Source organism: Embiotoca jacksoni, unplaced genomic scaffold, assembly GCF_022577435.1.
Source record: "Embiotoca jacksoni isolate LCO1_2020_lvr unplaced genomic scaffold, fEmbJac1.0.p SCAF_17, whole genome shotgun sequence".
Taxonomy (NCBI): domain Eukaryota; kingdom Metazoa; phylum Chordata; class Actinopteri; family Embiotocidae; genus Embiotoca; species Embiotoca jacksoni.
In genome coordinates, this window is record NW_027185307.1 from 4,340,253 (window position 1) to 4,365,538 (window position 25,286).

At 44.7% G+C, this 25,286-nt stretch overlaps 1 protein-coding gene across 4 annotated transcripts; it reads left to right on the plus strand.

Annotated features, from left to right (window-relative positions):
* Nucleotides 1–24,314, plus strand: jcada (junctional cadherin 5 associated a). 4 transcript variants are annotated; one of them, XM_069151308.1, is made up of 6 exons: nucleotides 1–71; nucleotides 339–407; nucleotides 12,665–13,196; nucleotides 15,837–16,778; nucleotides 17,306–20,871; nucleotides 21,745–24,314. In XM_069151308.1, exons 3-6 carry the CDS (start codon nucleotides 12,829–12,831, stop codon nucleotides 21,777–21,779), a joined length of 4,911 nt encoding a protein of 1,636 aa, XP_069007409.1. In that variant the 5' UTR covers nucleotides 1–71; nucleotides 339–407; nucleotides 12,665–12,828; the 3' UTR covers nucleotides 21,780–24,314. The 4 variants fall into 4 exon arrangements, with proteins under 4 accessions (XP_069007409.1, XP_069007406.1, XP_069007407.1 ...); XM_069151305.1 differs by lacking the exons at nucleotides 1–71; nucleotides 339–407 and adding an exon at nucleotides 1,246–1,415; XM_069151306.1 differs by lacking the exons at nucleotides 1–71; nucleotides 339–407 and adding an exon at nucleotides 1,635–1,742.
* The last annotated feature ends 972 nt before the right edge of the window (nucleotides 24,315–25,286 follow it).

Sequence of the window (25,286 nt, forward strand, 5' to 3'; positions counted from 1 at the left end):
GGGCGGAGTGCACACCACGAACACAGGGAGCAGCACAAGTGTTGACCTTCAGCGAGACTGAGCAGATGCCAGTGAGTCACAGGCCAGATTAAATGATATGCCTTTTCCAAACTACTGTAACATGGCAGTTACAACATCTTATATCACTTCTGTTGTTCTTGTCAGCTCCAACTCACTTTTCTCAGTTTCTCCTTGTTTTAACATGTCATGCAGTCAGAAGCCACGACTTCTGCTTTCTAAATACTTCACTGTGTTGGACAAATATGCACAAGGGAATTGGAATACTGTTGTCTCTTTGACTCTATCAAGTCATTATGGATTTTTTTCCTTATATGCAGGCTACAGGACATGCAGGGGCAACAACTGGAACAATGGCTGTGCTTTACAGGAAAGGAGATAATCATCGAGTAGGTAATCGAAAATGAAGCTGACCTCATGTAAAAATGAACGTTATTGTTGGGAACATACAGTATTAACAGCTGTAATCAGGCAACGTGGACATTCACGGGAACCATTTCAATGATCAAATGCTGAACCAGGCTGTCAGAAGACAACCAGCCTCCCTTATTTTCAGGGGAATTCAGTTATATGCAACATCTGTGTCAATATTATGCAGGTTTTAGGGTCCCCTGTTCTTTTAAGAAGTTTAGAAGGAGTTTCAGCTGAAGGCTTGGAGCCAGATGGGTGTAAAGTAGACTTTGGCAAAACTTTCAGAACCAAAAACAAAAAAGTTAGATTAACTGCTGTAAATAACATTTTTATAACAACTGTGGTGTCCATAAACACATAAAATTATTCTGGAAAAAAGAATCCTCTAGCAATTTTATTTAGATAAAGTTCACTTTGACAAAATACTTGTTTTTATTTATTTTATTTATTTATTTGGGGGGGGGGGGGGTAAAAACTGCCAAATCAATAATTATGTATCTTCTGATTAATGGATTCATTATTAGAGCTCTGCATAGATATAAAGTTTGGGAAGGTAATATTATTCGTATCTATCAAATATTTTCATATATATAAGCTGTGCATGCTATTTAGGCTTCCGTTGGGATGTGTGGTCGTGATCATCAGCTTACATTTTGTTTTGCAAGTAACCTTCATGGACTGACATTAATCACTGTGATGTTCACATGACAAAGTAATCGCTGTGCGCGCATTGTAGCCTATACGACTGATTTCAGAAGTATGCATGGATAGATGGATGGCTGTTTTGAAATGCTGCGTGTGAAGTGACCTTATTGCTGAGCAGAACCCAGCTGCCTCCCGGCTGGAGAAGGGGGATGTTTCCTCAGTGCTGTGCTGTGGTGTAGAGGGGCTGTTCCCTCAGCAGATCCCAGCTCAGTCCGTCCGGAGCAGCGGCAGGGATGAGCGCTGGGGACTGAAAGGCGGCAACGCAACGACGCATTTCACAGGTAAAAGTGGCTCCAGGTCAAAGCGTCTTTGTTGCCTTTCATTCGGGCATTTGTTGGGCATGTGTGTGTTTTTTTTTTTTTTTTAATTTCACGACACATGCAGCAGCTGTGGAGGCGAGCTGCTGCTGCTGCCGCCGCCGCCGCTGCTGCTGCTGCTGTGAGGGAGTAGACAAGCTGGGAGCCGCATCTGCTCAACATTTCCAGCGGTCCCTCAACTTGCAGCAAAGCCGAGCCAGCTACCTCCTGCCCCGTCTGTCTGTGCCTCGTCTGTCAGTACTGGAGCTTTTGAGTAAATACCTTGGCACTTCCAGGACGCGGCATCAGAAGGTGAATAAGTGGGAGGATGGCGGTCTTTATTTCTTTAACTTGAAGCGTGTGCGGCGGCGGCGGCTGCCACTGTTTGCGGACGCGCTCCTATCAGCTGAAGGTTAAAGATTGCTGATGGAGCTAGCCAGGCTAACGTTAGCCCCGCTATGTGCCGCTCTCTGTGCTGCTGAAGAGAGGCCAAACTCCGTCCAAATTACGCAGTTTTATATCTCCTCGCTGACGCGCACAGATTTATATCAAGAGGAACTCCAATTAAGGACGGAGTCGAAACACTGCAGCCATGACTTGTATTCTGGAGGCATTTTTTGTGACTCCAAACAACTATTACAAATACCCAATTTTAACTTGTAGAATTGCTTTTCATTAAATCTCCTCACTGGTATTCCATCCACTGTGCGCTGTGATGGGCGACAGTGAGCAGTTGGAGTTATAAAACACAGCTATCATTGAAACACAGTGTGTATAGTGGATTATCATACGCCGAATTCCAGCAAGGACTTCCACTGATCCGTGGAAGGTCTCCGGTCCTGTTGAAACAGGTACGCGTGTATTGCTTGCGTGACGAAACCTTAAATAGTCAGATGTTTGAACGGAATTTCGCGTGGATTCTCCCCGCATCTGTGAACGGTGCGCGTCGGGGCTAGGCTAGTATGCTACGACAGCAACCTGCAACGGAACCAGCGGGGCTAACATTATGCCAAGCCCGTCAATCATTGTCAGAACGACGTGGTGACAAAACTCCGGTCCGGTATTTGTGCAGCTCTCGGCTCCGGTCGGATGCTAAAGAGCACCAAATGGCGATGGAAATGAGCCGCAAATAGCCCCCTGGCAAACGGTCTGGCCAAGTTTAGGTTGCTTTGATGTGTGCATGTTGTCACTTTGTCACACCTGCAGCATGTTTGCATGATGATGGCTGCTGCTTGACCTCTCCTCTCCTTCCTGCATGCAGCCTCCTGCACGTACTGCCTTATAACCTTGCACAATACAGCCTGCTGTCCAATCAGCCATCCTGCTGGCAGTTTTCAGAAATTGGTAAATACTATGATTTATGTTACTGTACTGAAGGTTGGACTTAAATGTTTTTTACTGAGTAGTTACATTTAACAGCCTACAGGGCTGGACGGTGTAAAACAGTGGCCTCTCCTCTGCTCCTCTCTCATACCTTAAATTATGTCAGTGTTTGCAATGGCTCAGTGGCTTTAATTTTAGAAGGTCTTCCACATAAATTGTTACTGTGCCTTAGGGACCTCTAGAGGACAGATTGCCAAGATTGTACCTGACTAGTTTGAGTTCAAGATTTTGTTGTTGTTTAACTGTCAGTGGTGAGTGTGTTTGTCTAGTGATCACATTGATCCCTGCAGATCACTCATATTTGGGTTAGTCTGTTCTGCCCTCAGGTCTGATTATTTTAGGGAGTTTTGTTGACAGTATTTATGGAAGTACTGTTGCCCAGGAGTGATCTGTTCCTTCTTGCCAAGACCTTTCATAGCTCAGTGAGCTTACATCAAAAGCTGTTAGTAAATGTCAGCAAAGAGACATTTTCTAGACCCCGGTGTGCGCAGGATTTGTAGACAGCAGGAGCCGAGCAGTTTAAAAGCCAAAATACCGCAAAAATGTAGCCCACATCAGCACCAGCGAATGTGCATTTTCACAGAAAAGGGTAAGTGTGTGTGCGTGGGCGCATGTGTGTTATGTTGTAGGTCTTTCACACATCCTTGAGACTGGGATGGTGTGGGAACACAAGGCCGTGCTAGATGCCCTGAGGTGGGGGGTGGGGGGTGTGCTGGGACGGGGAGCGTATTAAGATGGGAAGCAGCTCATTAATTCCTACCAGCAGCGAGAGGAAAGGGTTGGTCAGCAAAACTGAAGGGGCCCTCAAACGGCTACAAAATGAGTCATACCAGTTCAACTTTCAGGAGTGGTCCATGCAGCCGTAGCGATAAGGTAACTTCCTTTCCAGTAATGGTGACTGCTTGCAGTGATTATTGCAGCTCCGTCGTCTCTGCCAGTCTTCAGCATCATTTCTAGGTCAAACACGTCAAGAAAAGGAGGTTTTCTCCTATTGGGTAGCTGAAGCTTTTGAAAGTCATCTGATGTTTGCCTGGCTACAGGGATCCCCTCTGAGGTCTTGCTTGATGTCACATGGTGATGTCAGAGCAGAGGTGACGCAGGCAGGAGGAAGGAGGCTGGTGGATGAAGTCAGCCAGAAACGTGTGAAAGCTACTGACATCTGCCAGTGTGCCTCTCAGAGCGACAATCTGAAGCATGAAATGAAATGGACTGCTCGCTCGGCGCATATATTGTTAAACCGCGGCTGGTGGACGTCCACATGTTTGGCTGGATCCGCATGCTCTGTGATTTCTCCGTGTCACTTCTATGCCAATGCGGCGTTAAAGCCCTTGAGATAACCCTGACCATTCATTTCCATTTGTTTACATAGCAGATTCCCACGCTCATCAGGCTGTCCATCATCACGACACTGGAGCTGCGTTGTGTGGGAGAGCCTTTTCATCCCACCTGTAATGTGCATCGCAGTCATCTGTCAACATAATTCTATCGGCCGTCTTTAAATCGGCTGCTGATGAGGCACGTGTTGGGTTCTGTGTCGGTAAAATATGTTCATGCTGGATTGTTTATACATTCCCCTCTACACTGTGTGCACAATTATTAGGCAAGTTGTATTTTTGAGGATTCATTTTATTATTTAACAACTACAGCGCTCTCGGTCAATCCAAAATGTTAATAAACCTCAAACCATTAATATTTAAGAAAGTAAAAGTGAGGTTTTGACTTTCTTAGGAGAATATCTACGTGTGCACAATTATTGGGCAACTATTAGTGTGCAGAATTATTATGCAACTAAATGAAAAATGAAAATGTTCCCATCTCACTTGTTTATTTTCATCTGTTAAAGTGAGAATAGTAAACAAACAACTCAAAATTTACAAATAAACATTTCTGACATTTCAAATAAGAAAAATCAGTGACCAATACAGCTACCCTTCTTTTCAATAACAGTAATAAGCCTTCCATTCATGGATTCTGTGTCAGTTTCTTGATCTGTTGACAATCAACTTTTTGTGCAGCAGCAACCACAGCCTCCCAGACACTGTTCAGAGAGGTGGATTGTTTTCCTTCAGCGTAAATCTCCCGTTTAAGAAGGGCCCACAAGTTCTCAATCGGGTTTAGGTCAGGTGAGGAAGGGGCCGTGTCATTATTCTGTCATCTTTAAGGCCTTTACTGGCTGGCCACGCAGTGGAGTACTTCGATGCATGCGATGGAGCGTTGTCCTGCATAAATATCACGGTCTTCTTGAAAGATGCAGACTTTTTCCTGGACCACTGCTCAAAGAAAGTGTCTTCTAAAAACTGGCAGCAGGTTTGGGAGTTGATTTTGAGTCCACCTTCAACCCGAAAAGGTCCAACTAGCTCATCTTTAATAATACCAGCCCATACCAGTACCCCACTTCCACCTTGCCGGCGTCTGAGTGGAAGTGGAGCTCTGTGCCCGTTACTGATCCGGCCACGGGCCCATCCAATCCAGCCACGGGCCCGTCCATCTGGTCCAAGAGTCACTCTCATCTCATCAGTCCATAAAACCTTTGAAAAAAATCTGTCTTCAGATATTTCTTGGCCCAGTCTTGACGTTTCAACTTATGTGTCTTGTTCAGTGGTTGGTCGGGTTTCAGCCTTCCTTACCTCAGCCATGTCTCTGAGCACTGAACACCTCGTACTTCCAGGTAGGTTGCAGTTCTGGAATACGACAGCACTGGAGGATAACGGCTTCCTGGTAGCTTCACGTTTGATTCTTCTCAAATCTTTGGCAGTTAATTTGCATCTTTTTTTTTCTCAACATGTTTCTTGCGACCCTGTTGACTATTTGCAACAAAATGTTTGATGGTTCTGTGATCACGCCCCAATATCTTCGCAATTTCAAGAGTGCTGCATCCCTCTGAAAGACTTTTTACAATTTTTGACTTTTCAGAGTCTGTTAAATCTCTTTTTTGGCCCATTTTTCCTGAGGAAAAGAAGCTGCCTAATAATTCGGCACAGCTTGATATAGGGTGTTGATCTCCTTAGGCCACACCCTGCCTCATTACACAAATACGCATCACCTGATATGCTTAAATCCAATAGGCATTCAAGTTTATACAGCTTGGAGTTGGAAAATATGCATACAAATTATGATATGGTCAAAATACTCACTTGCCTAATAATTGTGCACACAGTGTATAATACTGAGCAAGAGGCATGCAGAGTCCACATCTGATTAGCAGAAAGCCAGAGCGTGCTCACCCTTTGATCACTGTGTTCCTGGCTGATAAACCATGCCACTGTCATCTCCAGCAAGCCCCGGACCTTGACAGACACTAATTACCATGAAGCCAGTTTGGCAGGCTCAGAAACAGCATGCGTTGGGAATAGTTCAGTGCAGGTGAAGCCTACTGTGTAGGATTAGCATGTTTAATAACTTCCCCTTGTAGTTTTTATTTCTCCTATCACATGAAATGATCATTCTGAAATGCTGGCACGAGCCCCGGCCTGAATCTCCCTCCACATTATTGGATGCATTCACTCGAAGAAAAATCTCATGACGTCACAATCGCTACGTTGCAGCTGAACTGAGCTAAGCTTAGCTACACAATAGGGAATGAGTCCATTGACATAATTATCGTCACAGCGTCAGTGTCTTACTGGTTTGCCTTGTGCATTAATGAGCTTTTAGCTTTGCTGTCTTTGTGCACATGCCAGCTGTTATTTCAAATTGTCTTTGGATTGCTGCTTCAAACTCAGAGGACAGATGATAGGCAGGACTACTTATTGACAGTCTGAAATGAATCAGAACCAGACTGTGATTTGTTGGAATATGGTGGGATAAACGCCCCCACCCCCCCCCCCCCCCCACCACCACCACCACCGCCACCACCTACCTCCCCCCCCCCCCTCTCCATCCTATCCTGCCTTTGATTTTCCTGCCAGCGGAGTCTGACTGTAATAAGTTCTGGAGTGAAGCAATGCAGCAAGAATATCTGAGCAGCCCACATGCTATTGTCCGGGAGCTGCCATTCACAAAAGCAAAAACAACTGTTGCCATGGGATATGCTCAACAAAATAATATAAGTGGGTGTTTTTTTGGCTAAACCTTTCTGCATGAGCTAATTGACTGACAATGCGCCGGTCCTGCCTGTTGCTATTCTCTCTCTGCTACAGAGAGCACGCGGGTTGCAACGTGGTGATGAGCTCTGTGTTTTCAGACAGTCAAATCTGCTTTTTCCTTTTTTTTTAAACCAGGTGTTTGTTTACAACCTTAATCTTTCATCGTAGGTCATAATCGCCCTAAACTGTAGTGTCTGCTGAGCCCAGTGGGATTCTCCTGATGGATGGCGAGTGTCCAGAGGGCACAGAGCTCCCCAGATAATATGCCCACACTTCACGTTGCTGAGTTACAGCGCTACCTGAAGTGGAGAACATAGAGGGTCACTGTGGGTCAAATATGGCTCCGGGTGGTTCAGGCTGTTTGTTCCTCGGCGTGAGCCAAAAACAGGCCAGCAGCGTCTGTCCCCAGGGCTAACAGGAGCCCGCAGAGAGCCTGATTGGAAATATGTGCGACAACCGTCGGCTCTCCTCCGTCCCCACGACGATGCACTTCCTCAGGAAGAGAGACGGCCCCTCCGCTGGACACGGTGATGTCACATAGATAAACAATCTGCGGAGCAGTGCTGTTTGCTGAATGTGATGGGCTGTCATCCCGGAGAAACCCGTGTGCGTGCACAGTCCGAACAGATGCAGGCCAGAGACTTGCCAAGAACACACCCACTCGGGTCAGTTGTTCCCGATCCAAGGAGACGGGGAACAATGTGCTGGAGAGGTGCGGCTCTTGTGGAATATTTTAGGAAGCGGGCTTATCATCTTTTTGGTTCCAGGCTCTGGTGTTTGAGATTTCTTTTGTTGTGGTGCCTTTATGCTGGAGCCTGTTAAATCCAGATTTGTTTTTGTCTGTAGTGCTTCACTTTAAGGAGGGCTGTACTATTTTAACACATCTGTGTCTTCTTCGGGACAACTTTAATCACACAGAGCAGAAAGTCTTTCTGTTTTCCTAATTCATACTTGTTATAGAGAGTATTTTCACAGACTCTCCTGACAGCTCATCATCTATAAAGTTTATTTATATGGACTCAATTATTCAGCTAACCTTTACCATGTCCGGCCTGTAATCCAAGCACTGGGCTGCAGTTCTGTCCTCTGCGAGGCCTGATTTTGGTTTCTGCCCTGTATTGTCTGCCTCCCATGCTGTCCCTCTGCTCCTCTACCTCATCGCCATGCCCTCGTCTCAGCTGGGCCATGAATAAGGAGCTGACACCAAACTGTCAACCTGCAGGCCGTCATGCCCCTGCAGCCTGCCGCTGGTGTAGCCACCAGCGAGGCCACAGCTAAAACAAATGCTGTAATCTGTTTTTAATAAACAAACAGTGGCTTTGGCAGAAGTTCACCTGACCTCAAAAGCGCCATTCTTACATCTTTCACAGAGGATGTTACAGTAGTGGTGTACAGTGGCTGATGGAGAGAGTGTGGGGGCTGGTAGGAGGGTGGCAGACCTCATGTGGATCTGTTTATTTTTAGCTTACTTAGCAGCATATGCTATCCATAAACTATATCATTAATTTCTCCCTGAGTGAACCGTGTCATTAAAAATAAAACAGATCAGCCCTTTTTTTTTTTTTTTTTTTTTTCTTTCGGTTTGCCAAATCCAAGAGGCTGCAATGCCAATGTCTGTTTTCACACAAGAAGGCATTGTAGCGAAACACAATGTTGTTGTGTTTTGGGGGATGAAAGCCGCCCATTGTTGCATACCGCTGCTCGAATCCAAGGTTTTATTTGATATAAAATGGGTAATTCCATTGCGTAACAGCATTAGCTGTATTTAAACAGAGCTCGTCATGGGAAGGAAGGAGCGGGGGCGGGGGCGGGAGGTGTGAGGGTTAAGGGGGCTGAATGAGGGCAGGTCACTTTACAGGAGGAAATCCTCACTTTTACTGATGATGGAGATAATCCTTGTTTAGTGATGACACCAAGAGCAATTGCCTTAGATGAAAGATTTAGCAAGATTAGTGAGCATATGGATGTTGAGAAAAGACAGGTTAATATTCAAATATCACAACAAAAATGTATTATCATATTAATGAACGTAGTCCTTGATTTAAGGCTCACTTGACTAAGCCTTTGCCTGGTTGGAGGGATCGTGCAGGAAGGAAGTGGTAGTGATACCAATCTGACTCTGATCTCAGAGGCTGATATGAGCTGCTCTGAGGCTGCAGGCAGACCTAGTGGTGGATCTTAACTTAAAGTACAGAAGAAAAAGGTTTGGAGAAGATTTTGCGTTAATCAGGAGAGAATAATCTCTGGTGACAGACGGGACACAAATTTTACCATGTTCCATTGCATTTTGCTGGCATTTACAGTATTTCAGAGACTCTGTGACTTATTGAATGTCGCCACTGGCCTGTTGCCCAGCACAAGTTCAAGTGAAGTTCAGGGAATAACGCTCAATGAAAAATTGTCCATGTTCAAGGTCTGCATGCTCATCTGGAAACAAATGAAGCAAAGAAACGACTCTTTTTTCTTTTTTTTTTCACTGACATTGCTCACAAGAAGTTCCCCAGCAAACTGCTTCTTCTTCAGCAGATTACTCAACACACAAATGGAAAGAGTTAAACTCAACAAAAGTATTAACTGGGTAAGTGCCAAGAGTCGATCCTCCAAAACTAACAGGTTTAAGGTTTTAAATGAAAAAGATAATCGTATTAGAGAGCCAGACATACAAAGAGAGCAGCATTTCACGGTCTTGGATCCTGTTAATCACCGAGTAGGCTATCCTAGGGTTCAGGTACAAGGAGGAGGGGAGGGAGGAGGGAGGAGGCTTGTGATGCTGCCCTCTGAGTCAGGGCTCCCTTTATAGATGGAAATGTTTTTTCATCTCTATGGGACTATCATGGCTAAACAAATGCTAAGAAGCAAAACAAATGCTAATCTGTTCGCAGCTGAATACATTTCGGCGAGGCTGCGTCGGCCTTCTGTTTTTCAGAAGCGAAAACAAGCAATTTGGCTCTGCCATTTAACAATCATCGCGTGATTGGCTTCTAAACCGTCTGAACAGCGTTCGATTCTGGCACCGAGGCTCGCAGTGCTGTTCCTGTATGCCATTTCTTATTAAGGACAGCCAGGTTGTTGGCAGTCTGTTCCAGTAGAGAGTATTGAATGAGTGGGCTGCAGCAGCATCTGTCCTGTTGACAAGGCAGCAAGCATGACTTCATCAAGGGCATTACATCACGATGCACACTGGGTGTCATCAATTCAATTCCTCATCAGTCCTTCATACTAATACTCGAAATGCTTTTTGGGCAGAAAGCAATTCTTCAAATATGTATACATACATATGTAATATATGAAGATGTAATAACTGTCTCCAGCCTGGATGTCCCTGTAATGATTCTGTTACTAAAACAACTCACTGCCATTTTTTGAAGGTTGCAGAGCGTGGCATGTTCAATGAAGAGATCATGCAGGCTATAATGAACGTTCCATTGTTGTGTTTCATTCTGTTGAATCAAATTTGGTAAAGTTGTTAGATCTGGTTCAACAGCAATGGTGATAAGAGGCTGTTATTTACTCACTAATTCAGTAAAAATGTCAGGTTTTGCTGTCATTTTTCAAATTGGACTACAGTGCCCGTATGACGGCTATTTGCGCTCCGGTGAAAATCTGGTTTAAGTGCAGGTCCAAGCCTATTTGAAATTTAGTACAACGCAAGGGGCTTTTCTCTGTTTGCATCAGTTAGCTCTTTTTGTGGTTGAAAAAGAACCTGACTGCGTTGAAATGGGTGACACAACAAGGAGCGTGTTGGTAAAGAGGCGCTCGAGCAATTTTGATGTCGTATTTGCGGTGAACTTGCGCCTCCGCCAGCTCAAACCAGGTCGAAGTGCTGCGCAGTTAGTGTGGGCTATTTCCGTGACTTCAGTGGGCAAAGCGCATGTGAGCAGACCAAAGTCCAACAGACAGGTGTGGTGGATGTCCTACATATTTAATCCCACGTTTTTGAATGCAACCTTTGGATTCAGTTAATATTATAAGAAATATAGCTGACTCCAAAGCTATTGAACTGAATGTGAATCAGGCAGTTGACGTGCATCATGACAGAAGCCAATCTCAGCCATGTAATCTATAGCCATGATTGATTTGCTGCTGTCTCTTTGAAATGTTCAGATTCAAATCTTTTGTTATAATTTTTGGAGTATACTCTCTTATTCCATAGGTTGGTTTCCTTTTGTCCAGAGCGGCGGTTCTTATGTTCTTTTGACTCACAAACGACAGCAAACATGTTGATATTTTTAAAATTGAACACGAATTCCAGTTCATTGCTCAAAACTCCTTGTCGCAACGATTGGAGCTGGCCGTGACATATTTTCTAATTATCTCTTCCCACTACTTAATCACTGCGCCGCAGATGCGTTTGTGTTCACCAAATTACCAAAAAAGGTGGCCTCACCTACACGTGCTCCGGACGCATAGAATTTAGGTCTGCGTTTGTGCTGCAGCTAGATTAACAAAAATACAGCCAAGAGTCATTGTATTAAAAACTTCAACCAAATGTCTCTGATACAAGTCCCACATAGTTCAGTTCGTTCCTCACAGTTGTGGTGCTGTTGCTGATTGCATTTGGGGATGTTTTTGTGTGTTTGTGGTATTCAAGCTTGTTTTAAACAATTCAAAATAAGATAATAAAGACAGATAGGCCCAGAACTATTATTTTTGTTATTGACTAGTTATTAGTCAATTACTTATTGAGCCAATCATCTTCTCTTTTAAGGGAAGTTGACTTAAAGCAGGCGAGGTGTCATTTTCAGATCTATTACTAAGATTATTAAGCAAAAAAACCCCGCTGGTTTCATGAATTTTAGAAAAAAATACATCTCCACAGTGATTGCGACTTTTGTGTTTCAACATGTTAAGTCTACTAATATGGATCAATTTCCATTTTCATTGATTGTTTATTGTATAAAATGTTGAAAACAAATACACATCACTGTTCTGTGGAGATGACCTCTTCGTATTGCTTGTTGTTTTTGACTCAGTCTAAAATCCTAATATATTTAATTTATTATGATACAAGGTCAAGAAAATGACCCCAAAAAAAGAAAACACTGAAATAGATGAATGATTTTCTTATATCGACTTTACATTCTCCGACTTTTGCAAGGAGTTTTGAAATATCCAAACCCTAATCCAACTCAGAAATGTATTTAGGGCACACGTCTGAGAAAATGTCCTCATCTTCTCTGACTATAAGCAGAAAATACATCTGAGATGTGGAGGTGAGCAGAGAGGAATTCAATCCCCCCGCTGCCTCACTGATGCAAAACATGAGCGGTGGAGGGCTGCTAACAGCTACCTTACAGCCACTGTATACAGGTCTACGGGGAGCCCACTGTAAACAGTGACATTTTGTGTTTTCACTGCAGCTCCAGCAGCTCTCTGAAACTCCCGTCGCCGCTGATGATAATGCTGTTGTGGGTTGTTTTTGAGGGTGCTTGTTTACCTTCGAGTCGCCCTCAGTGCTGGAACGTGGACTGGTGTGGTGCCAGTGATGTCTGAGGGAAATGGAAAGAGGGTTGTTGCTAGGAGGACTGGAGAAGAGAGGAGGGAGGGAAAGGCTGCTGGGAAAGCGGGTGATCTCGGTTTTGTCGTGGCGGCTCAGAATGTGGGTTCTTTTTTTGTTTGTTTTGTGCTCTCAAATGTCCACAAAGGTTGGGACTCCTGTCAAAAACTGGACACGGGCAGCAGGGATAATGTTTTTACCGTCACCTTATTTTCTCCGTCTCTCTTCTTGTATCTTCATGTCATCCCCGTCTCTCTCTTCTTTCCCAGTGATGGCCTCAGCTGCGCAGCTGTGCCGGTGATCCTGCCGCTGCACGTAGAGACGAAGCAGAGACGCCTTGACAACCGACCTACCTTCCTCTCTCTCTCTCTCGTAAAAGAAAAAAGCAGGGAGAGGAAAAAAAGAAAACACACCAGCATAAACAAATGCGACCATGTACAGCGTTGAGGACCTCCTCATCTCTCATGGATACAAGCTTCCCAAGCATACCAACTCCTCCACCCCTACCCCAGCCCCCGCATCCTCGTCCCGCCAGCCTCCCTCATCCTCACCGCCGTCCTACAGCAAACACCATGAAATCCTGGAGAACAGGCCGGGCCCCAGGGCAGTGAATGGCTATGAAAGAGGGCCCGTGATGGCCTACGGGAACGGCGGTGGGAGCCGACAGCCCCAAGCATATGGTGGCGGCTGTCCCAACAACAACAACGAACCCAGGGACCGGAGCCAGCCGAGACGAGAGGGCGAGAACCGCAGTCAAATCGACACCCACTCCTTGGGAGAGTCGCTGACCTCAGACAGTGGGTAAGACATGTACCTCGACACCAGTGATGGGCTCCTGTCTGACCGGCCCTTTTGCGTTATTCTGTCCTGATAATGTTTGCCCTTTATTGATTCATGACAGCAGTCCACGTCGTGGCGCTCGAATGGACTACGCTAATGAAATGAAAAAGTGATTCATCAGGAAGTTTTGCGTGGGGATTTTGCATCACATCTTAAATGTAACTGCCTTACACTGCCGCTGAGTCCCTCCCGCCATCTCTCTCTCTCTCTCTCTCTCTCTCTCTCTCTCTCTCTCTCTCTCTCTCTCTCTCGCCTCTGTTATTCCCCTTGTGTGCAACTTCCTCTCATTTCTTCTCTATCCCCCTCTCCTCTGCTTCCCAATCAAGTCCGGGGCAGGGGAGGAGGGATAATGTGTACTGGAGTTTTAATCTGCCACACGGGACCTTGAAGTTGTAATTAAAACAGCTTTTGGGCGAACCTGTGTGCCCCATTTGAGCATGCCCAGTCTGAAACACACAGGTTGCCAGGTTTGTCAGGATACCCCTTTTCCCCATTCCACCCTCATTCATAACCAATACGCCTAACTGGCTTCCACCGTGTCACAATAATTATATCTGCTTACATAATGCATTCCCCATCAATAATACAGTATTCATATAGGGTTTATTTAAATATGTATATGAGGGTAGGCTATATTTAGCTTCGTCTCGAGTTATGCAATTGAAACCCTCTCGGGTAAGGACGGTTAGAACGTGTGATATTTCCAGAGATATCGCCTGGCTGCAGCCAGTCTGTTGTTTCCTGAAAACAGGATTGTTTAGTTTGCCTATTTGCACCAGTTCTGGGGGTTAGTGTGCTGTAACTGAGACAAAGTCAATACAGCTGTTCCCTTGTCCACACAATTAGGCAGGCTTGTCAGATTTTTTTCCTCTTTTTCCTTACATTTTGTTTTGATGACTTCCCCCCCACCCCACCCTCACCAATCCCTTTTAGCCACCATCCAGTGACAGAGCATCTCAAAATAGTCATATGACCTTGAATAATGTCAGTGAATGTGTTAGTGTTTTTTTTATTTTTTTATTCTTTGATACGAGTAATCCGCATTTTCATGTCGCTGCTCCGCCAGTGCTATCAGAGCATTCTATTGGGAATGTGGGAATTGCTAAGACATATGTTCTGCGATTTCAGTCTGTTGTTTGTTCATCCCTCTTTTTTCCCCTCATCCAAATCCGTTTTGCCTGGCAGCTTTAGTTTAGATAAGGAACAGGCCTATCTTGGCACTCCCACTAGGCAGTGCTACTTAGACCCAATTAGACTAATGATGGTAACTCATCTTACATGAGATGCCCTCAAATTTAGCAGACTGCCATGGCTTTCCCCATCCCCCCCTCCTCCAGCAAACATCCCTGGCCAGTGATGATCATGGATGGAAATGTCAAGGACACTCAGTGGCCTCGGCCTCGAGCGGGAGTACACATGTGCTTGCGTCTTGTTTACGTTGTCAGTCAGTCTGTCATTCCACAAATAGCCTGAAATGATCAGACTGTGTGTAGAGGCCCACTGTGTCTTGTTGTAGTCCATCAGGCCATCAAACATCTTCCCAGAGATGTAGCCAAAGCTTTTCTTCCACTGACATGAGACTCATTCTCTCAGATTAAGAGCCAAAGAACAGAGAAAAAGAAAGATTGTCAGTGAAACGTCCCCTAAATTTTGATCTGTTTTGGAGGACATCCGGGAGTAACAGCCACTCTCTGTCATTGTGTAATGTGTTCATTATGCCCCATAGAAAATCACAATTACAGAACACTGCACTGCTACTTATGGTCATCTGTCTCCATCTAGTGGAAGACACTTTCTTGTTTTAATTTCATCTATCCATATTGCCGACTGTTCGTGATCAGTTGGCCTCTCATCCTTTTCATGGTACCCATTTAATGGCCCTTGAATAACAGTATTTGAATGTTCTGGTTCTTGGTTGCTTTAATATTTCAGAGTGTCTATAACTCTGTTCAGATTTAGTCACAGTGTGTATTTTACCCCATTGCATTGGCTCATCGTTAAATCAACTCTAACCTTCGATCAAATATGGGGATAGTGGGAGACACTGTAGGGCAGTCTTTCCTGATTGGTATTCACATTGGGGAAATAAAAAAACACAAGTATCTGAAAAAATGAAAAAGACAACATTAAGAGAGTTGCTGACCTCAGACAGTGGGTGAGACCTCGCTTACCTCTTTGTCAGATTGTCTGGGTTAGAGAGTTAAACAAATGGTAAATGGTCTGCACTTATATCGCATTTTATCACCGTGGCGGTCTCAAAGTGATTTACAGATGGCCTCCCTTTCACCCACTCACACACACATTCACACACCAATGAGGGCAGAGCCGCCATGCAAGGTGCTCACCTTCCATCGGGACCAACTTAGGGTTTAGTGTCTTCCCCAAGGACACGGTGACATGTGGACAGGAGGACCCGGGGGTCGAACTGCCATCCTTATAATTAGTAGGCAATCCGCTCTATGCTTGTTGCTCAGATGGCAGAGCGTTTGAAAGGTGGTGTTGTAAAGGTGTATGGAGAGGAGGTTTCAGACACTATTCAATAGCTCAACAAGCATTTCAGAAGAAGCATGCTGACGCCTTCGTTTGTATGTTTTCCCACAGGTTTTGTGATGGCACCAGAGGTCCTCAGTCTCAGTCCAAGGATGTTGCCTACTGGAGGAGGAGAGGCCAGGATTTCAGTGTGCTACTGGACTATGCTGATTTCAGAGAGCCCCATGGAGGGGAACCGGGGGGTTACTGCAGGCCAGAAGGGCCTCAACAAGCAAGAGGACAAGAGCTGTCTGCAGAGGAGCGTCAGAGGGCAGCTAAGGAGAGGCAGCGCTGGGCAGCTCAGGCCCAAGCTCAGGCCCAAGCTCAGGCCCAGGTCCAGGCTCATGCTCGCTCTAGGGAGAGGGAGGCTGCTCTCCATCAGTGGAGAATGGTGACCGAGAGGAAGTGCCAGAGCCTGGGGACAGATGAGTGGCGTCCAGCTGTGAGCTTTGGTCGCCAGATGTCACAGAGCGAGGGTGAGCGTTGGGCTCAGGAGCAGCAGCGGCTCCATGCCAGGACACCAGAAGGCATGGTAGTCCACCCGAGGACTAAAGCCAAATCCCAGTCACTGCCCAGGATGCTGCAGCCCGAGAGCCTGCCATATGTGGACATAGCTTCGTCCGGTCAGGAACTGTACAGACGGGTCAATGGCCACCCACTGTCACACCACGACCTTTACAGGGTGCCCCGCTGGCCAGAGAATGGCAGGCCGGCTAGTGCCAACCAACTATCCATGACACCAAAGCCCCGCTTCACCCGACCCCCCAGACCTCCCTCTTATGAGATGCACCAGCAGATCAGGGGAAGCTGTGAGGTGTTGTCTGGCAGAGACTCAGTCATTCCCCAGGCCAGGGACAGAACACCACTGCCCATATCAAGAGCAGGTGACCCACAACTGGACTATTTTGCACAGGACTCTGGACCTCCAGGGTACATCCCTCCCCCATCATATAAAAGAGCTCCTATAATGGGAGGGATGCGCCGAGGATACGGTGAAATTGCTGTTGACTACAGGTAGATTAGTTGTTTTTTACTCAAATTGAATAATTCAGGAATTTTTTTTCACCAACAGATTCTTTTGCCAATCTTTAAAATATATGACTGAGTTTCTAATGTTTTTTTTTATAATGATCTTTTTCGCTCAGAAAGTTGGAAAAGTTTCTGATACATGCAAAACATATATAAGAAATTACTCATAAAGTATTTCTAAGAAAGTATGTGAACCTTCTGAAATATTTGAAACCACCTACTATAGTTTTTTTTAAACTTTGTATTATTGTAACGCCCAAGCCAGACTGTGATAGAGCTCCTCTAATGGGTTACACGTTATGCAGTAACAATGAAATGGCTCCAGTTTTCTCAAGACCATCTGCTGTTTTTTATTCTCTGGTAATATTTGCTAATATTTAAAAATACATCTATCCAGTGCAATGAGTGTCTCCGAGTTGAGCTATATAATTAGTTTGGCTTACATGTTTTTAAGCTTACAGTCTTTTCTATGTTTAAATCAGTGATGTTTAAGTGTACTTTTGTGGTTTTAGGTACAGAGGGGATGTGTACCAGCAGATACAAGTGGCTCCAGATGGATCTCATTGGTTCACCAGACATCCAGCAGGTTCCTGGCCTGATTCACAGAGAGAGAGGAGCATGTCCAGCCAGAAGCAGCTTTACCCTGTGTATACCACCCAGGAGCGCCCTGGTGGAGGGGTCCAATACATCCCCTTTGATGATCCCCGTATCCGCCATATATCCTCAGCTCTGGGTGGCAACTCTCTGACGGACGCTGACAAGATCCGCCACATCTGTAACGAGCTTCCCAGCGTCACCGTGTCGGAGCCTTCATCCGACGACAGTGCCTTTTTGCCCCCGCCATTGGGGCCTTTCATCTCTGCTAAATTGGCAGATGATGCTAACCAGACGTCTTCTAGCGACAATGACAATAACAGGTGGCACAGCGATTTGCACAAAGAGACTGTCGATAACTTCCCAGCACCTGACCAAAACTGCAACAACAGATATCCCAAAAATCCACGTCCTCCTCCATCGCCGTCTTCAGCCTTCCAGGCCTCATTAACAAGAACGTCCTCTCGTCAGGGGTCCAGCTCAGACCAGGTCTTTGCAGAAACCATCACCCAAGTGAAGAAAATTGCCCCAGATTCAGGGCCAGAGAACAACAGGAACACCAAGAGAAGAGTGAGTGAGACCATCTTCTGCCTTGTGTCTGTCCCTGTTCACACACCAACTAACATTAACAAAGACTTAGCAGCTGATCAGAACAACAACGAGACAATACCAAGCCTGACCGTCACCAACACTGACACTTTCGCCGTAGGACTCAGAGAGAGCCCGAACATTCGGAGCAGGTCTGTGAATGAAATGCCCATTAAACCCCACTATTCTCACCTTCACACCAGCAGCACATCCTCAATGAGGAATTACAAGAGGGCTCCTTTAAGGAAGGAGATAATAGATGCCTGGGCGCTCCAAGCCAGTGAAGACAAAGAGCTGTGCTATGCTGGATCCTGGCCTGGAAACCAGTACCGTAATCAGGAAACTCAGACGGGCTCACCTTTGACCGTGGTAAAAAGCCCAGAACCCCAGAGCCCCCCTGGAGGACCGAAGCCGGTTCAGTTTGCCTCGGATAACCAAGATAGTGGTCTGGCTACGGACACTAGCTCTTCTTATGGCTACCCCATGGCAGGCCAGAAAAACCTTCATCCCTCCAGCAACAGCGCCTTCTCCCGTCCCAGCCTCAGCCCAACACAACCGCAGTCCCTTCAGTCTTCACAAAATAATCCATCCTCTCCATCTAAGGCGCACGATCAGGGTGACCAGCAGCCATCCTCTCCCAGGAAGAACAACTGCAGTCCCCCAGAGAGCGTCGACCAAGTGGTCTTTGGTCAGTTCCTCTTAAAGCCCGTGAACCGACGACCCTGTGATGCCATTGGTGAACTGGAGAGCATTAATAAGGAGATGGAAGACACGATCAGCAAGAGACCCAATGTGGGTCAGTGCATTGATGATCTTGACGCGGCGAATAGGAGACTCGTTCGGTCTAAATCAGGAGCACATTTCACTGCTGGTCCAGAACCAGGGAGGGAAGCAATCAGTCTTCCGCCATTGCACATACAGACGCCCAACAATATCAAAGTGAGATCAAAGTCTTTGGCTTCTACTGCTGATCTAGATTCAATGGACATAAGTAGCGCTTTCTCCAGGCCACAGGCCAACAACATACCACCAGCTAATGAGCTTTCCATACTCCCCAACCCAGGTCTGCTGTCCTCAGTACACCCACACAATGAGTCAAATCGGCTCTATAGACAGGACATCCCAGTCCCTCAAGAGTCCTTACTAAGGGATGTGGGGCTAACTGTCTACACGGAAACACCGGGTGGTCCCGGGGAGCCAATGCAGCGCTCACTCTCAGTCCCATCTCCGCTCGACCATCTTAGTCAGTCAGTGCAGCTCTGCTGGGAGAACAGGACAGCAATTGTTACAAACAGTGAGCACAATTCAAATAAAGAGCTGGAAGCTGAGGAGAATATGGAGAGAAAGGCTAAATCCGACGCTGTTCCGCCATTCAGGGGGGAGGTGAACTTAAGCATCTGTAGGACTCGGAGTGAAAGTAGCAGATCACCCCAAAAAAACATTTCGCCACATTTCACCAGGCAGACTAAGGAGGTTTCTTTTGTGTTTGAGGATGATTATGCCGTCGAGAGCTACGCCATCTCTGAACCTCTGAGCTATAAGAATGAGTCAACAATGGCAGACAAGCACCTAGAGAACTTACTAATTCAGGAGAAAGCCAACGCTTTACCTTCTGAGGACCTCACTAACCTGTACGAGGTCAAATGTGCAAAAGGAATCCCTGAAAATGAGTCCATCGAGCAGAGGGCCGCACGGATCCTGGGTATAGCCGTTCCAGTGGAGGCCTTGGGTGTGGCTGACAACCAGTCAGAGGACAACCAGGACGATACAGAGACCACTATAGCTGAGAAACAGCAATGTCTGAGTGAGGAGATGCAGCAGGTAATAGAAGAGTGTGAGCAAGTCGAAGAGGAGTCCCTGAGTGTCCAGGGAGCAGATACAGAAGAGGTGAAGGAGACAGGATCAGTTGTAGACCAAGAAGAACAAGATGAAGATGACAGACAAAAGCACAGTAATGACGACAGTGATGGCGAAAGCAACCAGGATACAGACACTCAGTCGGTATTAGACCTACCCGAGTTCCCACCATGTAAGCTTCCCCTGTCTCTGCCCGTCACCCCTGACGAGAAGTTCACACTGAGCATGTGCAGTGGGGAGAAGAAGGGGCGAGGCCGAGCGGGCAAACTAATTGAATCCCTGCAAGATAAGCTAAACTCTCCTACATCGTCGTCCACGACATCTCTGGACAGGTCAACGACAGACAGAATGGCCCGTCTGAAAGAACTGGACTCTGTGTCTCGAATAAGACGCCTCAGCCTCAAAGGTCCCGAGCCTGAAGAAGCTGATTCTCAAGAGAGAGAAGAAGACAGACAAGAATGTGAAGTCCAGGAAGAGACAGTGGAGGACATTGTCGAGCAATGTCAAGAGAAAGAGGAGAAGGAAGTGGATGAAGATGTAAGTAAAGAGGAGGAAAACTCAGATGGACATGAGAATGCACATGAAACACATGACATGTTGGGAGATCTGGAAGATGACTGTAAACCAAATGAGGAGAATGAAGATGTACGCAAGGAGGAGCAAAGACCGGAACAGGAGGAGGTAGAAGAGGTTCGTTATGAGATTGCACTAAAAGCAGACAATGAAGCGAGTCAAGACAAAGATGTTGAATTAAAGACGGAAGAGCCAGAAGGAGAGGTGGAGTTGAAAATTGTGGAGGAAGACACAGAAAAGCACTTGGATGACGAGAAGACAACAGTGGTCCGCAGAGCTGAGACGAGTCAAGATGCTGCGGGAGGAAAGTTGCCCAAACCAAAGCAGCGCACCCGGCTCCAGAAGCCTCCTCTGCTCCCGAAACCTCGCAGTGTCCCTAAGAGAGAAATAACGCTGCCACTCAGCTTCAGCTCCGGGACCTGTGGTCCCTCAAATGTAGAGGATGAGGAAATGCTCTCTGTCTCAGGTGGGTGCAAAGAAATTTGGAGATCTATCATCATACAAGATATGTGTTTTAACTATTTACATTTAGGCATGCTGTTGATAAAAATGTTTAGTCAGTTAGGCCTATTGGCTTTCTTTCTAAGAGTGAGAGGAGAAGATCCACATCAGCCTCGTGTCCGTGTCATCCTCCGACATGGTTAGCTTAGCTTAGCATCAAGACGGCAGCCAGGAGTGCGTGTCTTTTTTTTTTTTTTTTACATTTTGATGTTTTGATTAAACTAGAAACTTTTGTCTTCGGACAGTCAGGCAGCTGTTTCCAGTCCCCTCCTAAGCTAAGCTAACTACCTGGCTTTACACATGGTAAGTTAAAGTCAAGGCAAAAAAACAGTGAATGTATTTACAAAAATTCTACAGTTTTGAAATGACTGTAACATGTTGTGTCCCATATACTTGTTACACGGACACAAATAGTTGACCAGTGTCTTGAGGACAAAAGCTTCTGTTCCATGCATTCGCCAGTCGCAGTCATTAAGTACAGGTTTTGAGTTTAGTCTCTGTGCAAGGACTCACTTCATCGTGTTGCTCCCCCTCAATCCACACCGTGCTGTGTTTACATTTCTGTATAATACGAACAATATACAGTGTATTAATTAGTGTGTTTATCGGCGGACTGTATTTTAGAGCTTTCTGTTTTAGATTCCAGTCTTTACGGTGAGCGAGGTTAACTACATCCTGACTCCAGCTCCATCATTCAGGAATAAAGCAAACAAGTACATTTCCCAAAAGGTCGAACTGTTCCTTCAAGGTTGTCTTTGGCTAGACCTAATAATATCCTGTTCGAGTTTTTTTTATAATTGAGTTGTCTCATCTTTTCTTTCCTCTCTTTTCTCATCAGACTCTTACGACCCCAGTCGAGTGGAGAGGGTATAACCTCTGACCACCGCCTTCACCACTGTGGAAATCTGTCTTTCTCAAGTTAACAGCTTTTTCCAGCAACAAAGGCTTTCATCTCACCTCATGGCTCAGTCAGCTGTGACCCCTCCAGTATTGTTACACAAGACTTCTCACAGAACTGACTGTCCCGGTGCTGCGAGAGCATTTTTACAGCCAAATAAAGGCACCGCCAGGTGCCGGTTCTCCAGGCCTTTTTCAACCCCGCCATCCTCGCCCTTCCATTCTCTCCACCTCTCAACAAGTTTATTTGCTCAAGCAAGCGGACTTCCTCTTTTTGAAGTTGTCTTACTTTGCTTTTGGAAAAATGCATGTCATTATTCCCGTCTGCACTCGGGCTCCGTGGCGAGCTTCTGTGTTGAAATATGAATGTAAAAGTGCTTCTGCTCAACAAACAAACAAAAGAAATGTAACAGAAAAAACATAAGGCAACAGTATTGCATTACAATCAGTATTAACCTACACCAAATGTAAATAAGAAAGAGTTATAAGATTTTATTAAGAATATAAAAAGTCAGTTTAAGACATTTAATTGCTGAAGAAATGTATATTTTCTTATGTATGTCAAGAAAAGACTAGATTTTTGGAAGTGTATTCTTTGGGTGTATTACTAATAATGAAACCCCCTGCTCTTTATTCTTATACTTGTATGATAGAGAATGTACTCAGAGAGCCTGGATTGCAAAGAGAAACACTGTGGTCCTTGAATAGTTTCACTCAAGCAATATAGTTGTCATATACAGGGTGTTTGTGACATGGTTTCAGTGGTAAGTCTCTATTTCAAGGAGCTGATCTCATTTGCTTTAAAGCGCTACCTTTTGGTACAAGTGTTAGATTTGCACTGCTGAGATTATTGGCTTTATGTCACCAGCGAGCACCTGATAATCTCTTCAAATACTCAGAGATTACACTTGGAGGGATTCACTTTTCACACCCTCCCTGCTCAGTCTCAGCATCAGCAGTCACAACGTGTTCCAGAAATGTCTTTTGTTAATCCTCATACTGTTCCAAAAGAAAATCAACGTGTATTTTGTGGCATTAAGAGAAGTCTGTATTTAACTGTGGAGTTCTTCCTTTGTTCACATCGTAGTTTATGTGTGATTTCAGAAGTGCTTTTTGCAGGAAACGATGTAGCTCTACTGATCGCAGTGTGCCTTGTACACACTGTTTCTGTGGAAAACATTCATTTGTGTGAAACACATCCAGTGTTGTTGGTTTACGACTCCTAATTTAAACTGGACATCAGCAAATCCATTTCACTTCATTGAAATCAGAAAACATATGAAGTTGTTTTGGCAATAAAAATAATATTAAGCTCAAGATGCTTAATATTGATGCTGTACAGAGCGTTGCTGTTGGAGTACTTATCACAGTATCTGAACATGTACAATAATTTAATGCTGACATATCAGTGCTTTATAAGTTGTGGGCATAACTGGCAATTAGTTTACACTCACTTCACTTATGGGGTAGCAATATGAGAAATTTAAAAACATACCAAACCAAACTTTATGCTATGCATTGGACATCAACATTCTCTGGGCTTAGTGGAAAAATTCAAAGCTAAAACTGCAACTTCTGGTTTGCTTGTTTGACCCTCTCACTCTTCAATCCAAGCTGCATTTGGTGTCGAACCTGTTGTATCTGGTTGTAGACTTGCATGGAAGTGGCTCATCAGTGGAACCTCAACGTGAGGTTTTGTCTTTGTCCTGTTACCGACCCAGTACCCGTACCTCTGTGCTCCAGGTAATGTGTTATCTGGTCATTCTTGTAGGTCTTTTTGTACTGCAAGTTCTTTGTAACATAATCTAGACTATTGGTGCACATCTTGCTTTGATATTTTCTATTTTCATACAGAAGTATGTACAGCTTCTTTTGTATGCGAGACATCTTTTTTTCCCCCCTCTTTTTTTGTGCATGGAATGCGTAAGAAGTCACAGAGAAGGTGTATTTGCATATAATGGCATTTGGTACAATATAGTCTATCCAATAAACAACTGTTATATTTCATATAATGTATATTTTATTTTCAAAAGTTAAGCTACATATTTAAAACAGAACAAGGTATTTTTAGATTATTGTGAAAAGGGAACTGTTTTGAAGCACAGTATTTGTCTATATTTGGTGTGATCATTTAGAATGATCAGAAATAGAGACAAGTTTGTGCTATTGTACAGTACTGCAGTCTATTCATAAATAAAAGTCTTTGCATGAAAGACTTTGGCTCCATGTGTTAATATTATACATTATTATATGTAATTGTATTATACATTATGCAAAGACTGAGTCTGTACACAGAAGACCGCACATGGGGACTTAATTGCTGCTGTACTGTATACTGTATGTCCACAGACCTGAGTACTCGTGTTGGAATAACACCGGGCCTCAATTTGATTCTGTTATGGTGATCTGATTAAACACAACTTTATGTGTATATGCACTATGTGAGCACAATATAAACGGAAATAATCAATATTAGCCTGAAAGTTTATTATTGACCTTGGCAACACAATTTTTTTCGAGGCTTTAAAGTGATGTATTCATTATTTATAGAACAATGTATCAAGTGATAATGTCTAAATAATCTGACCATGTGAAAGAGTTTGCTTTTCGGAGCTCTGTAGTGGGTTTCAGCTCATTGTTTAGCAGTCCAGCTGCAACTGTACTGTTGTGATTGACTCTCACAGCTCTCATAGAAAAACACTGTGCACATCCTGGTCAGCACTGAAGAGCAGGCGGACACCTGTAGGTGAATATAGGGGAGCATTTAGAAGCTAAACAGAGAAAATAGGACAGTGAATATTGGTCTACATACATCGGATGGATAGAATTACACCTCAAAACGATTAATAATGTTACTCCGTAACTACTGGATATGTTGGAAGAGCGTGAAAGTTCACTGCATCATCTTAAAAGGTTTTGACTCGGAGGCCCACAACGAAACAATGCCACAAGATCAGGTAATAGTACAGGTTTTAGTGCATGACACTTCGGTGGTGCAAATTCCAGCACAAACGTGTGACATGACATGCAGTGAATCTAAAACCTGACAGTAGACTGGTGCTATGATTCCTTCTCAAACGTTAAACATCGTCTCAATAAATAGTTTAAAGTGGCCACATTATGTTTTAAAATCAATTATTACGTGATCACAGATAATTGAAGTTGAAAGGTGTAAAAGTTTGATGCTGCCTGTCATTAAGCCTACAGTTTTTTGTGGTTTGAATTAAATAGCAGGATGAATGAATCCATATACATGATGAAATTATGAGTCATGAGACCTTCAAAGAAAGATGACAGCGTTTTCTCCTTCTCCTGGCTGCATTGCAGCACGTTAAGAGCATCAACCTGAATCCTGGCTTTAAATACTTTGATTCTGACACTTTACAAGTAGGTGGAGCTTCGATTCAACTCAATTTACATCAAAGCACAGCTATGTCTGCACAACTATATATTATAAAGTAGTCCATGTGGATGTATTTAATA